The 15,745-nt window shown below is 34.0% G+C and overlaps 2 protein-coding genes across 5 annotated transcripts in view; both read right to left on the reverse strand.

The window, feature by feature from the left end:
• Positions 1-6,765, reverse strand: part of LOC129746178 (blastoderm-specific protein 25D) — a 66,491-nt gene extending 59,726 nt beyond the window's left edge. The window contains exon 1 of one of the 4 annotated variants that reach the window (XM_055739716.1): positions 6,628-6,765. The gene's annotated coding sequence lies outside the window, so the exon portion shown is untranslated. Of the gene's footprint in view, positions 1-6,125; positions 6,144-6,376 lie in introns of those variants that run through there. The other 3 variants (XM_055739715.1, XM_055739714.1, XM_055739718.1) reach the window with 3 other exon arrangements.
• A 6,436-nt stretch (positions 6,766-13,201) lies between these two features.
• Positions 13,202-15,454, reverse strand: LOC129746184 (coiled-coil domain-containing protein 130 homolog). Its single transcript, XM_055739728.1, has 4 exons — positions 15,170-15,454; positions 14,114-14,353; positions 13,714-14,056; positions 13,202-13,658 (listed from the first exon to the last, which is right to left on the reverse strand). Exons 2-4 carry the CDS (start codon positions 14,341-14,343, stop codon positions 13,254-13,256), a joined length of 978 nt encoding a protein of 325 aa, XP_055595703.1. The 5' UTR covers positions 14,344-14,353; positions 15,170-15,454; the 3' UTR covers positions 13,202-13,253.
• Positions 15,455-15,745: the final 291 nt, after the last annotated feature.

Genomic DNA, 15,745 nt, shown 5'->3' on the forward strand with positions numbered 1-15,745 from the left:
TAATGATCGTCTATCAATAACGAGCATTATCAACAATGATGCGAGGATAGACGTTCGGGAATGATTGAGGGAGCGACGTTCAAAATGTATCACCAAGTATGTCGATCACCGTCGATTAGCCACGTGACGAATAGCATCGGTAGCCTCCGGTGGGGCATGGTATATCTTCTTGTATCAAGTTAGTGTTGATTTTCGACATATATTCAATGGGTACTTTTACCACGTGCGTATCACAGCACTCGGAGGTAGCATCATTCTAGCTAGAAACCATTCCTGATTGCTTTTCTTGAGCGATTTTCCGACCACTGCCCAGGTGATTAGAACACAGCACGCAATACGAAAATCGAGCCTGTGGGCACATCGAGGAACTTTTACCAAAGAAGGCAATCATCAAGGCCCCTTTTGTCGGTTAAATCTTTACCAGAAACAACGTAGTTCGGATCCGAGGTGCAACTGAAGACACTGGTATGAAGGGGACGATCATCTTATTGAACAAATTCTTCAATATGATACTCATCATCAACAATCCAACTAAACACGGTATTTACTTGGTGATGCCTTGGTACTCGGTTAGTAAACCTCAAAACCAACAACAGCAAGACATGAGATGAGTGACACAGTAAATATAAATCATAATACTATAATCATTATATCTTGTTAAGCAATACTTCTTCTTTTTCTTTGTTTCGTAGATTGGAAGCAACTGCTGAGTGCAGTAATAAGCAATTAAAATCATCTCACCAACGTTTTGGACATTGTTTTTAGTAGAAATATTATGGATTTATTTGTTTTTTTTTTTTCAAAGAAAGGGAGATGTGGTAGTTTTGCATTTCAACTTGAAATTATAGAAATCAAAGCAATCATAAACTATACCAAAAAATATAATTGTCAATTAACATAGGAAGATTTCGAATGAATACAAGCATATACATAGCTATCAGTTGGAAGTTATTTACCATATTCAATCCGGATATTCCCTGATTACAACAGACCCCAATATATCTATACATTGTCGGATAGATGGATTCTTGACGATTTCAAACATCAATGAAACACTTAAATACAGAAAAGTTGTCAGAAGTTTTGATTTTTGGAATTTTTACTTTCTGAATCAGTTTCTGATAACCTGGTGATACACATCGACTTTATTTAGAAAAGTTGGGTAATTAGAATAATTTACAAAATTAAAAAAAAATCGTGAACTTGATTGACTGACCAATATTTTCAATGTAAAATCGGGCGCTGAATCCGAAAATGAAATTAAAAAAAATCTCAGTAGAACCGTTTTTGAGTTATGCTCCAAATATGAAATTTTGGAAAAATAAAAAAAGTTCTTGTACTTAGATGAAAATATCTCGTACGGCATAACAGTATTTGAAATCCCTCTTTTGCATATTGAAGGTAAATAAATTTTTATTGATCATCTGAACACTGTTTTTGCGTATGATCAACAGTATTGTTGATATTAGTGACTTTATGATAGAAAAAATTATAAAAAAACGCATTTTTTTAGAGAAAATTTTGTTCCAGTGATAGTTTTAGACTAGATGGTAACATTTAAAAAATCTGATGTTCTTCTGCGCTTGAATGTCAATTTAAAACAAAGATTTCAAGTGGTTATTTATCAAAATCGGTTGAAAATTGAAGAAGTTATGGCTACTTTACAATAACAGTATTTTTTGTAGTTTTTTATAATTTAACGAACCGCATTACACTTATCATAGTATAGGAAGAATGAAACATGATAAATCTCACTCGCTCCAAGTCAAAATTATTTATTAGCCTACCAAAAGGTCACATGCCAAATTTCAGGACGATCTGACCATAGGGAGGGGTTGCTTGAGTCTCAAACGTGAAAAAAATTTTAAGGTGTTTTGCCCGGGAGGAACGAAAAATACTGGTTTTTCATCAATAACTTTTTTCTTCACAAGCCGATTGTTTTTGATGGTTGATTTGAGTTGAGACTAATATTTCACCCCAAGACTGCAACACGATTGGACTTGAAGCAAAAAAGTAATTGCAATTCAAAGGCCGCAAATTTTGTCCAACACTCAATGAGTAGGTACTTTTTACGCATTGCGTTTTATACGAGAGTTTTCGACCAAAATACAATCTTGGAACCACAATAACTTTCCTGTTTCAAACCCAATCGAGTTACAGTCTTCGGGTGAAATATTAGTCTCAACTTAGGCTTTAAGAAAATCAACCATCAAAAACAATCGGCTTGTGAAGAAAATTAGTTATTGATGAAAAACTATTAAAACCATATTTTTCGTTCCTCCCGGGCATAATACCTTAAAAAATTTTTCACGTTTGAGACTTAAGCAACCCCTCCCTATGGTCAGATCGTCCTGAAATTTGGCATGTGACCTTCTGGTAAGCTAATAAATAATTTTGACTTGGAGCGAGTGAGATTTATCATGTTCCATTCTTCCTATACTATGATAAGTGTACTGCGGTTCGTTAAATTATAAAAAACTACAAAAAATACTGTTATGGTAAAGTAGCCATAACTTCTTCAATTTTCAACCGATTTTGATAAATAACAACTTGAAATCTTTGTTTTAAATTGACATTCAAGCGCAGAAGAAAATCAGATTTTTTAAATGTTACCATCTAGTCTAAAACTTTCGCTAAAACCAAATTTTCTCTAAAAAAAATGCGTTTTTTATAATTTTTTCTATCATAAAGTCACTAATATCAACAATACTATTGATCATACGCAAAAAAAGTGTTCAGATGATCGATAGAAAATTTATTTACCTTCAATATGCAAAAGAGGGATTTCAAATTACTGTTATGCCGTCCGAGATATTTTCATCTAAGTACAAGAACTTTTTTTATTTTTCCAAAATTTCATATTTGGAGCATAACTCAAAAACGGTTCTACTGAGATTTTTTTGAATTTCATTTTTGGATTCAGCGCCCGATTTTACATTAAAAATGACCTTCAGTTTACTAAGTTCAAAAATGCTGTAAACTAGTGACCTACACAATGAATAGGTCAATATCATCAAAATAGGTTAACATTCACAGCCAGGAGAACGAAATCAAACTAAAAACTCAAATTTCCCCGAAACGGATATTTACAGGGCTGGTAGCGGTTTGACAATGAAATAGTAGTGACTTTAGTGACCAAAATTTGAAAAAAAGTGACCAAATAGTGACTTTGAGGACCGAAAAAAGTGACCAAATAGTGACTATGTAGAACGAAAAAAATAACGTTGAAGTACAAAAAATCTGACCACCCAGGCCCGTGCGATGGACCCTTCCGGGGGGGTTTTCAAAATTCAAATTTAGATAAAATTAATAACAATACCAAAAATAAACATTTGAAAAGGAAAGGGTTTTCTTACACCGTTTGTCACTCATGTTCAACACAAAAACTAAAAAAATGACTGATAAACAAAATTTTGGAAACTTATTTCAATGAATGTTTGAAATTCTCGATAAGTCAAGAAAGTAAGAAATAAATTAATTTCAAAAGAATTTCTTAGCAAATTTAAAATTAAAAAATATCTTAATTCTAAAATAAATGTCAAATTTTGTACAAAACTTAGCATGAACAGATGTTAGGAAAATGGTAATAACACTGGGTGACAGCCAAAAATAGTCTGGGGTTTCTCAGCTGATTTAGACTAATTTTTGTGTCCTGAGTTAGAATATCACATTGATTTTGCTGTATCAGGTCAACTTTTTGAGATACAGCCATATGGCTATATAGGCTTCAATATGCTACTAATAGGGGTTTTGACCTGATTGAACAAAACCATGGTAATTTTCGAACTCAGGGAGTCAATATTAGTCTAATTCAGTTGGAAAACCCTGGACTATTTTCAAAAAATCTTTTTTTGTTACTCAATGTAATTGTTATTTTTATTCATCTTAATTTGGAATTCTTTTCCTCATTTTCAACTGGAAGTTTAGTGAGAAATTCCGCTGTATTTTTTTTATTTGAACAAAAAATAATTAAACACGATTTAAAATGTAAATTATCGATTACTGAATAAGAAATGAATTTTGAACAGAATTTATTCAATGTTTGATGTTTTAATTTAATTTTATAAAGAGAAGAATATATTTATAATTATTTTAAAAGTGCCAGTTATAGAAGCCAGACATAAAACCTTTAATAAAATAAAATCCTCCATGTTCAACTACATTGACAAAGAAATGTTTGAAAATGAGTAATTATGTGAATGATAAAAACTGATAAAAAATTAAAAATAATGAGTTCAAAACTTTTGTTATTAATATTCAAAGCACAAATCAAATACAAAGTTAGTTAACACTGCGTATTAAAATTTATTTTTAAAGTTGCTACTTAGAACAATTTTCCAAACTTTTGAGATAATTTTAAAAATCATGATCGATCCAAAAAACATGATTTCATATAAAAAAATATTAATAAAAAGTGTTTAAATTTTCAATCGCAGGTTTTTAAGCTTTTAATTACAAGCTCTGAGTGTTTTGTTTCTTTTGATTAAAATATTGAGTCCTAGAATGAACAAAAGGTTGAAATTATGTTTTATTCTTAAAAATTTGGAGTTTAAGGCTTATGGTTGAAGACATGAAAATTCAGAATTTAAAAACAAGGAAACAATTGTTGAAAATATATCTTAAAATTTAAAAAGTTTGATTAAAAAAAATCCGACAAGTTGATTAGAAAATTGAAAAAAAAACTGTGCAACAAAATTCGGTTATTTATTTGAAAATGAAAAAAAAAATGGAAATTAAAAAGATTAGTTTTTAAAACATTTCAGGAAGAGTGTTTTCAATAAACATGTTTCACCATAACCATTTTGGTGCTTTTTTTTTTTTGAATTATTGATTTGGTAAATAGTGTCCTAAACTAGAAATTTTGTCAAATTCGGCCGAACACATTTAGTTTCGGTGATAAAGAGTTCATTATTATATTTATCAGTTTAAGTGAAATCAAACATTGATAGATAACTGATTATGGAAAAATATCATTACAAGTATTTTTGACAACACAGCAGAAAGTGTAAAAAAAACTTGATTCTATTTAAAGCTCATCAATTCATATAAAACTTTTATTTTTAAATAATATGTTTTTGATTTGAGTTTTTGTAAAAAAAAAAGTGCAGAAATTTCTAAAGATTTTTACTTATTTTCAACAGTCATTTCAATAACAAAACCTGATAGAAATATTGCAGATTCGGGGAACCCAAATTTGTTGAAATTACCGTTTAAATTTATTACACCTGATAAGAATTGTAAATTTTGTGGCCTTGTGTAAACATTTTTTTTCTTTTTGATAGGAGTTTAACCCGTTAAGGTCATTCTTCCTCGCGCAAAAAAAAACACAAAATAATATTGAGTCTGAAATTGTTTTATTTAAAGAATATTTCATATCAACATAACATTTGATTTTTTTTAATAAAAAAAATGGTTCGTTTTAATCCAATCTTAGTTACAGTTCTTAATAAAAACCATTCTAAAGACGAGATAGGGTTTTTGTATATCAAGTTTCCAAGGTTGATTGAACTGAAAACAAAAATCTTCAATCAAAGTTAGTTTCAAAGCATGAACGTCAAATAATGTCGTAGATCGAAATGTCTCAAGCCAAGGGTGATTTATGCTGAAATTCCGCCGGAGGCGAAAAAATTTCTGACTGACTGATCAAGTAATTTACCGTTACTACCGTCAATATTGACACGCGCAATTCAAATTACTCTTTGATTGGTTTATTTTCGGTGAAAAAAGTGACTTTTGGTGATAAAAGTGACCATTTTTCGGAAAATAGTGACTTTAGTGACCAAATGATGAAAAAAGTGACTTTTTAGTGACTGACACAAAAAAAGTGACCAAGTCACTAAAAAGTGACTCGCTACCAGCCCTGTATTTAGCGAACGGCTTTGGGAGGTTAACTTGAACTAATAGTTTAATGTAACCGACAGGCTGCGTTAAAGTTAATACATAAATAACAAATTAGAAATTAAAAAAAAAAAAAAGATTCACCGAACCAAGGATTAAAAAAGGTACGATCATAATAAAGAGATAGTATATAGGTAGGTACATGTAATTCAAATGCTTGAATATAAATATAAATTATTTCGCTGCGCGATTGAAAGGCCTCTGTCAAGTTTATTGGTCAAACTTACGGGCTATTTTTATGACCGCCGAATGACATTCTCTGAAGGAACCGATGACACGCAAACCAAACTGTGTAAGCAGCAGTAGATATTCTTCTAGCAACTTCTCGCGAGGAGACCTTGAAGAACCCTATCGAGAACCAACGAGGAGACCGAGAGTTTAACAATCTTGTTCAGGTACGGAACACAAAAATCTTTTTTTTTTTTTGTCTTCTCAATTTGAATACGAATCGATTTTTCATTTCCCCCACATCACTCACTGTTTTTTTTTTAACTATTTTCCTTCTTCCCATGAAAATATATTCGTGGGCCTCTTCGCTGGCCACCATTACACTTCGCTAAGATACCGCAATTTCACCCAAAACGACGGATTAATCCAAATGATTTGTTAGATTTAATCCCCTTCACAAAACCCCCATCGCAGGAATAATGGCGTTTAGAGAGAGCACCTTCAACAAAGAACCAATCCACCAGCTAATCAAAAACACAAAAAATTTAGAAAATCACTCACGACGATTGCCCGTTTTAACCGAGAAATGATTCCAAAAAGTCCCGTAATTCTGCGAAACCAATGTCTTCGCAGGTGAAGAAAAATCCTATCTAAACTTTCTTGCTCTTTGAATGCGTAATCACATGAAAAACCTTCGCTTGCGACTGAATGACACTTGAAGCCAGGCAGCGACGGGCGGAAAAATGTATGTATGTATGTATAGATCTGGTATAGAATGGCAGAGAGTTTGATACTCTATATCACCACTACGAAGATTTTTTTGTGTATTCTTACTTCCTGGTATAGGGATGTTCATTTTTATTTCATCATTAATTCAACTTTGATGTTTTGACTTTTTTTAAATTTTCATTCGAGCTTTCTCTAGGAAACTAAGGATTTCTCTTAGTTTATCTTCATCGAAATTTTGAATCATTTCGAGAAGATTGGAATATCGATTCCAATCATAATGATTTCTAATGTGATTAAATTGAATGCAGTTTAGGAGTGCGTGTTCTGTTGTAAAATTCGTGTTACATAATTCACATAGCTTTGTGTCTCGAATCCTCATTAATCCCAAGTAATAAGGAGAGTAGTCGTGTCCGCTGATTAGACGGTTTAAAGTTCGAATTTGGAAATTGTTGAATTCGACGTTCCAATACCAGGGTTTTGTGGAGAAATTAGGTTGAAAACCGTAAAATTTGACTCCTTTTCCTTCATCTTGTGCCATACTTTTATACCATACATTAGTGGATTCCAGGGCTTCTAGTTTGAATCGATTATATGCATCCTCAAGTCGTAGTTTGTTTTGAAGTATTACTGGTCCATCTAATCCTTGTTTCGCGAGGATGTCAGCATTTTCGTTTCCGTCAATGCCAACGTGAGAGGGGATCCACTGAATTTTAACCTTCTTCGTTGTTGCAAGCGTACATATATCATGAGTTATTTGGTCGAATTGTTTATTGATAATGTCCTTTTTTATAATTTTACAGGCTGCCTGCGAATCCGTGAAAATAACTGTTCCAGATCTAGCTTCATCAATTTGTTCCAAAGCAACTCTAATAGCTAAGAGTTCTGCAGTTGCGATATTCACTTCGTATGCTAAGGAGATACTAATCTTTGTGTTGGAAGACGCGTCATATATTCCAATGCCACATTTGTTCATCATTTTGGAAGCATCGGTGTACCACTGATCACAATGGCTATAATGATTATTTATCATTTCTATGGCAAGTTTCCTCAATACAGTTGGTGAAGTTTCTTTTTTTCTCATTGTTGAACCAATCATATTGTCTTGAATTTCAACTTTCAGTTCGATTTCTGGTTTAGTTTTTGTGTAAATAGTTTGGAATTCTTGAACATATTTAATGAAAATTCTTTCCATAAATGTGTATTTTACTTCACTTTGGATGTTTGTAAGGTCTAAGGAGTGTAATTGTTGTGCTATTAAGTCATTACGATGGATATGTAAGGCTATGCGTTTTTTGGTTAAATAGATCCGTTTAAATTTTAAAGGTTCTTCGCCAGCTATGGCTGCAAGAGTGTTCACAGGTGTGGTTTTGGTACATCCTGTAGCAATACGTAAACATTGGCGATTTGTGATTTCTAGCATATCACAGTATTTTTTCGGCGATCCACCGTAAATAACAGTTCCGTAGTTAAGAAAGTTACCGTATAAAGCTTTGTGATATAGCATCATTACTCTTGGTGTACCACCGTATTTGATTCCGCTTATGATTTTGAGCATGTTCTGTTTGTCCAATACTTTTTGTTTTAGTGTTTTTATGTGCATACCGTATCTTAGCGTTTGGTCTAATGTTATACCCAAATATTTATAGCTTCTCACTGTTTCTAATATTTCTCCTCCCATCGTCAAGCAGAGTTGCTTATCACTGTCTTTAAATAGCATGGCTTTTGTTTTTGAGCTATTAAGACGTAAACCCAACTCAGCAGCTGTGGCCATAAAGTTGTCTATTTCGGATTGCATTTTTCTTACAGCTGATTCTAGTGACTTTGCTTTGACGATTTTCAGAAAATCATCGGCAAACTGTAAAGTTGTTACATCTGGGTCGAGATTTGTGTTGTGAAAAGAGGCTGTGTAGATATTAAAAAGAACAGGTGACATTACATCTCCTTGTGGAACTCCTGTACAAATCGTTTGACTGACAATTCCTTGTTGGGTAAAGACCAAAGTTTTCCGGTTATTAAGGAAGTTATGTACCCATGTACATGTATCTTTGCTAAAACCATTCGTTAGCATTAAACTGTATAGCTTTTCAACGTCAACGGTATTAAACGCATTGGAGAAATCGAAGAAAACTCCAATCGTTGTATAGTTTGCTCTGCGTGCTGCTTTGATTAGATTTGTTGCAAAAGTTATACAATGTTCTGTAGACATTCCCTTACGAAAACCGAAGGATAAATTTGGTATGATATTGTTTCTTTCACACGTTTGTTGTATATCTTCCAGAACTGCTGCATTCAAAATTTTTACTACCGTTGGCAAAAGCGCGATCGGTCGACTTGAATTAACTTCATTTGGTGGTTTGTTTGCTTTCAAAATCGGAACTATCTTAATTTCCTTTAGATGATAGTCTAACATGCCTTTGTGCCACATTTCGTTTAGTAGTTCTATAATTTTTGTAGCTGATTGTAAATCTAAATCTTTCAATGCACCGTAGTTTATGTAGTCAGTACCTGGTGATGATGTTGGGGATTTATTTTTAAGGAATTTTTTCCATTGTTGAAAGGTAAGTATTGTTGTTCTTGTGTTATTATCAGGTGGAAGAGGTTCTTTGAAATTTGATGGACCAAAATTGTTGGTAAGAAATTTTAAAGCCATGTCTTTGTTGTGATTGATAGGGTTGTTTTTAGGGTTTGTAACGGGGAGGAATTTTAATCTTCTGACTAGTTTCCAGTTTTCTTGTGAATTTCTTGGATCTATAGACCCAGAGAGCTCTATCATTTTTTCTTTAATATGCTTTATTTTAGATTTAAGAAATTTTGCTGAAGATTTTTTCCATTTGATTAAGTTTTCACTACTGCTGCATCTGTTGTATTCTCGAAGAGAATTTTGTTTTTGTTCATAGAGATCAGACAACTCTGAGCTCCAGTAGTATTTTGGTGTGTAATTGTTTATTTTTTTGTGTTTTTTGGTTATGTCCTGTGAAAGTTTGGAGAGGTCTTTCAGGTCATTGAATTCCCAATGTTTAATAAGTGCCATTTCATCTGATATTTTTCGCTTGTCGTAATAATATTTTTGTCTACGCCTGACACTCATATCGAGGCAAGTTTCGATAATGAGATGACCACTTCCACCAAAATTTTTCTCCAACACTTTCCATTCGGCCATATTGAACATGTTGGTAGAGCATAATGTCAAATCAATTGCACTAGAATTTTGGTTAGTGACTGGGGGAAGAAAAGTAATAGATCCGGTGTTTAGTAACATCAAATTTGAACCGATGATGGCATCATGTACTACCTTTCCCTTGTTGTTTGTGTCTTGACATCCCCATGCCACATTGTGACTGTTGAAGTCGCCTCCTATTAATACTTTTCCGAATCTAGCTATTTCATTGAAAAGTGTTGTGATTGCTGTTTCTAAGTTAGTAATTGTTATTCTTGGGTTAACATATACAACAACTAAAACAAGGTCTAACGTTGAAATTGATAGTCCAAGTGTTTCAAAGTTGTCTGATGTTGACAGCTGAATGTGGTTAAACTGGAATTCTTCCTTTAGGAAAATTCCCACGCCCCCAAAGCCATCGGCACGAGGAGCAAGAAGACGATGGTAACCCTGTATGTTCCATCGTTCTGTTAAAAGTTGATCTGGCTTTACCCAGATTTCGGAAAGTAGTGCTGCGTCGTAGTTTTGGGTGTAAAGTTCATGTGTTAGTTCATTTTTATTCCTGTATAGACTTTGGATGTTTGCTTGTAATGTTCTGAAATCGCCGGTAAAGTTATTTGTCTCCCGGGGATCCCACCATTTTATTTAGCTCACCCATGATACAAGCCGATATATCTCCTCCTGTTTTTCCGTGCGATTTTGCGATAGCTTCTAATTTTATGTTTATTGATGATATTATTTGTTTCCATTCTTCGAATGATTGTTTTTTAACAGATTCCTCTATTTCTTTTTTAAATCTTTCTAACTCTCCTGCCCTATATTTATTGAACAACCCTATACCTCTTGGCTCCTCTTTTTCTTCTTCCATCTTCCTCTTCTTTGTAAATTCCTTCTGGTTTAGTCCCAAAATACTGGCTACCCCAGGTACAATTTCTACATCTACTTGTGATTGGTTTGGTGTTCTGTTTTCTTTTCTTGTTCTAATTCTCTTGTCATCATAGCTCCACTCCTTGCGTTTTTGTTGTAAGTGCTGAGGAAAGTTTTGACCATTTGCTGCTACTTTAGAGTATGCTTCTGCTGGAGTTGGATAATCTTCTGTCGTTCTTAAAACATCAAAAAAGTTTTCAGTTGGGATTTCAAAATATTGTTTCGCCTCTTGATATGTTAAACATTTCTTTGCCATTATCGCTTGAATGTCATTTTCTTTTTTCCATCGTGGACATTCTTTATCAGTAGTCTTATGATTAGCATTAAAACAGTACATACACTTTAAAATATTACATAGATTTTCTTGCGAGTGTTCGGTAGCACAATTCATACATTTTTCTTTTTTTTCTTTGCAGTTTTTGGACAAGTGGTTATAACGCAAACATTTAAAACAAATAATCGGTTTTCTTATGTAAGGTTGTACCCTATGTATCACAGAATAAATGCTGACGTCAGTCGGTAAAGTATTGCTTCGAAACACTACTCCCATTTTATAAGTAGGTTCCTTTTTCTTGTCTTTCATTCGATGCATTCTAAATACGGAATCTATTTCAACCTTAGCCTTTATAAAATTTTTGACTTCGTCTTCTTGTAATTCCAGTGGGATTCCGGAAATTACTCCTGTCACCGTTACAAATTGCTTAGGAATGTACGATTTGTATCCTTGCAGATTTAAGTTTTGGCAATTAGCTAGTCTGTTTGCGTCTTTGATGTTTCCTACATATACTGTTACCTTGTTCTTCACAGTCTTCCGGATGTCGTCGATGGATTTATCGAACCCATTTTGGTGAAGTAAAATACCTACTTGCAGCCTGTTCATTACTTTCCTCCTTTCTATATCCGTGTTTTCCACTATTACCCGATATGGTCGACAGTCTCCATTCTGGTAATTATAGTTTTTGTAAATTTTTTCGGTAGTCTTTCCAGGTCCTCCTTTGGTTGTTGTCGCTAATTCTATGTTTTCGTCCTCCATCCTGTCCGATGATTCAGCATTTTCCAATGGTTGCGTCAGGTTATGTATTGATGCTGCTCCATCAGGAGCAGCATCCTTGCCACTCATTTTAGTACGGTCACCAGATATATCACTTGTGAATTTATCACAGATTAAATATCACAGTTTTCCTTAATGACTATTGACACGACAACAATTTAAAATCTTAAAATTTAGTAAAATCTCCGCGTTAAAAAAAAGAACATCCACACTCTATCAACGTAAACATTGAAGTCCGGCGGAAAAATCATCATCAAAACGCTGATTTTCGGCTGTCCCTCGGACGAATGAAAGGGTTAAACGTCAAAGGTGTCAAAAACAATTCGAAATGGGTTCGGGTATCGTTGGTCGAACTGTTAAAACATCGCATACAATATTTTTACCTATATAAATTCCGTGTTTTGATACTGCATTTCGGGTGGCTTTTAATCAAACAAATGCACGACTGTGCATTAGAGTGCCAAAATGACCCGACTTTTGAAAAAGTTAAGCGCTGCAGGCTAAAATTAATCCTATGCCTAGTACAAGATCTCATGCCAAATTTGGGTCAGATCGGATCACGATTTCCAACGAACATTTTAACCAATTTTTCCTTTTTGGCTTAACCACCAGATGTTTCCAAATACACCAAAGAGAACTGTGAAAATTTGATTTGAAACTTTTGAACGGCGCAATAGATGGCACTGTTTTAAGTCAAGTTTCAACGTATTTTTTGGGTGTCAGCATTTGAAATTTTACACACTTTTTTGAAGATTTTTTGTTCGAGCTTGTACGTCTGTTCTCTGTGCTTTCGGTAATTTTTTTTTACCAAAATCCTAACATGTGTAAATCGTTAAACTGTTCGGTAATTTTTTCGGTAAAAAATAAACGAACATCGGTAAATGAAGAATCGCTCGTATTATTTTTTACGGAAAAAATTACCGAACAGTTTAACGATTTACACATGTTAGGATTTCGGTAAAAAAAATTACCGAACTCGGTAATTTTCGTTTACTGTGTGGGATTTTGAGACATTTTGTTCGGGAGAAACAAGTTTTCATCAATATCATTTCTTTTGAATACGGTTTTTCTAAAAGTCCAAACTATGACAAGTATTTCATCCGAAGACTGCATTTCGATTAGAGTTAAGATAAAAATATTATGAAGCTTCAAAAATGGGCTAACTTTTAAAGGGTGGTATTCATCTGTGTTAATGAGGCTTCAACATGTTCGACCGCTCGACTCATTAACAGGAGACTTTTATCTTTCTCGAAGATCACAAAAACCAAATATTCTTATAAGATTTATCTTTAATAGTTATATATTATGTAAATATACTACAATTCAATCACTTTCGCTAGATCCAGAACTATAATTACAAAGCAATAATTTTGGTTTTTTGGTTAAATCTTGTTCGACTTGACTCGCTTTACTGGTGAGACTTCTAACGGTTGAAGAAGCCGGTCTCTTGACAATGCCCAAACTATTTCGATTCAGCTTTGCACCTGAACTCTTGACCTTGACAACGGATGGTTCCCCAGTGCAGGTAGATGGCAAGGCAGGTCGGGTCAGGATGGCACTTCGCCGATCGCGATCTTTTTCCACAACCGACTTTGCCGAATGCAGTCGCATCAGTGATGCCATCTTGCGATCCGAATCGCTCTCCGGTAGCAATGTTATATCCAGACTAGATTTAGCTAGCAGGGCGTTATCTTTGTCCTCCTGTAGTTTCCGTTGTTTCTTGGTGGCCTGAAATTTATGTATTTTATATATTCAACGGAATTTCATAATTTCGATTTCTTACCCTAAATTCAGCGCGTAGACGACTATTGGCTTCAAAATCATCTTTCCAAATGCTTGTATTTCGCTGATACAATCTACCGAGTACTGGTTTTGCATCTTCCGCTGCCTTTGTGTCCTTAGCGCCATGTTCCAATTTGTACATAGGATCATCGAACAGCTTCTTCTGAACTTCTTTCGTTTCAGGAACTATTTGTTCGTTCTGAGTGGGATCCCATCGGTTTTCCTGTCGACGTGCGCCAGTCACTATGACATAATCCAAATTCGCTGGATCCGTTTTTATCTCGAAATGATTATCGCATAGGTGGCATTTCATCCGAAATTGGTAGACTGGCGTAGAATAATACCTTAAAATTGAGAAATTTGAATTTCTGAAGATCATATCGCTTTAAAAATAAACTTACATGCCCACTTTTGTTTTCTCCGCGTTATACCGTACACCCATGCCGATGTGATTCTTGCATCCATCGCACCAGATATTGTAAGGCATTTCGAACCGGATGATGATAATCCCCAGGTGGATTTTCCGGGCCCGTTCCCGGAGTGCGTGCGTTCCGTGCCATTTGTTAAGGCTTCCCACCTTGGGATCGTAATCCGGCGGATAGTAGTGATTTTGTCCCTTGCGTTCACCCATGGTGAAAAACCTGAATGTGCATAGAAATAATATCAACATAAAAAGGTACATTAAAAAGAATTTTTTTTTTTAAATTATTACTCAGTGTACACATTCAGCTAAATAAATAGTTATTATAGTTTTTTTTTATAAGAATCCCAAATGTGTGAAATGCTTATTTGAATTTATTGATGAAACTATTGAATTTAATATTGACTATTTCTGTATTTTCGTTGCATTGTTAGATTTCGTGGTATTTTACTTCCGAGTCTTACACAATTTCATTAACCTAGATTTAGGGTGGCGAGATTCGATCCCTGGATCTTATAAGCCAAAGACGTTCACCATAAGGAAAACGACCACCCCTTCGATGTCGTTCGATAAACTTTTATATTGATGTTTGTTTAGATAACTTTACGAATTTATTTTTGACCGATTATTCTATGTTTTGCTTTTCGATCACTTAGGACTAATACACAGTAAACGAAAATTACCGAGTTCGGTAATTTTTTTACCGAAATCCTAACATGTGTAAATCGTTAAACTGTTCGGTAATTTTTTCGGTAAAAAATAAGCGAACATCGGTAAATCGATTCTTCATTTACCGATGTTCGTTTATTTTTTACCGAAAAAATTACCGAACAGTTTAACGATTTACACATGTTAGGATTTCGGTAAACAAATTACCGAACTCGGTAATTTTCTTTTACTGTGTACCACTGCTAATGTTTTGATTCTGGTATTCATTGAAGATGAAATTATATTTCAACATATTGAACCGTCTTTAGCTTATAACAGTACCAATTCATTCACATTTGATGATTTTAGGAGTAAACGATAAATTTACCTTTAATTAGTCGTTTTATCTCAGTTGGAATTAATTTTTCCTTGAAATTTTCTAATAATTTTAATATTCCGCACCAAAACCAACACTCTGAACTGCGAACTCAAAAACATCGAAAGGGCTCGTTAGCACAAACCACCAGTACAGTGTCGCTATGACTTGAGACGTTTTTATTGGAGAGATAAATTTATCACTTTGAAAAAATATCAATATTTCGCTTTACAAGAACAAAATAAACAACTTTATCAACTTTAATCCGCATATTATTTACTTACTAGAAATATCAATTAATGGAGAAACATTAAAAAAAAAGAACTTCACATCATTAAACATTTTCAACGTCTCATCTCTCAATTTCATAGAATCATCAGTAACATGGCGCGCACGCATGCGTTTCGAATTTTGACATTCCTGCATCCATATTCATCGTTCGACGTCGTCCGTCAGCCAACTCGCGGAAAATCTTTATCCATACGAGCGTATATGCAGAAGGTTTCCCTTTTTTGTGCTCTGTGTGATAAAGTTTTCTATCAGTTTTCTCGCCCAAAGGTTGATTTCAATTGCATCACCTTAGTGTTT

The sequence above is a fragment of the Uranotaenia lowii genome, chromosome 2 (assembly GCF_029784155.1).
Source record: "Uranotaenia lowii strain MFRU-FL chromosome 2, ASM2978415v1, whole genome shotgun sequence".
NCBI lineage: Eukaryota > Metazoa > Arthropoda > Insecta > Diptera > Culicidae > Uranotaenia > Uranotaenia lowii.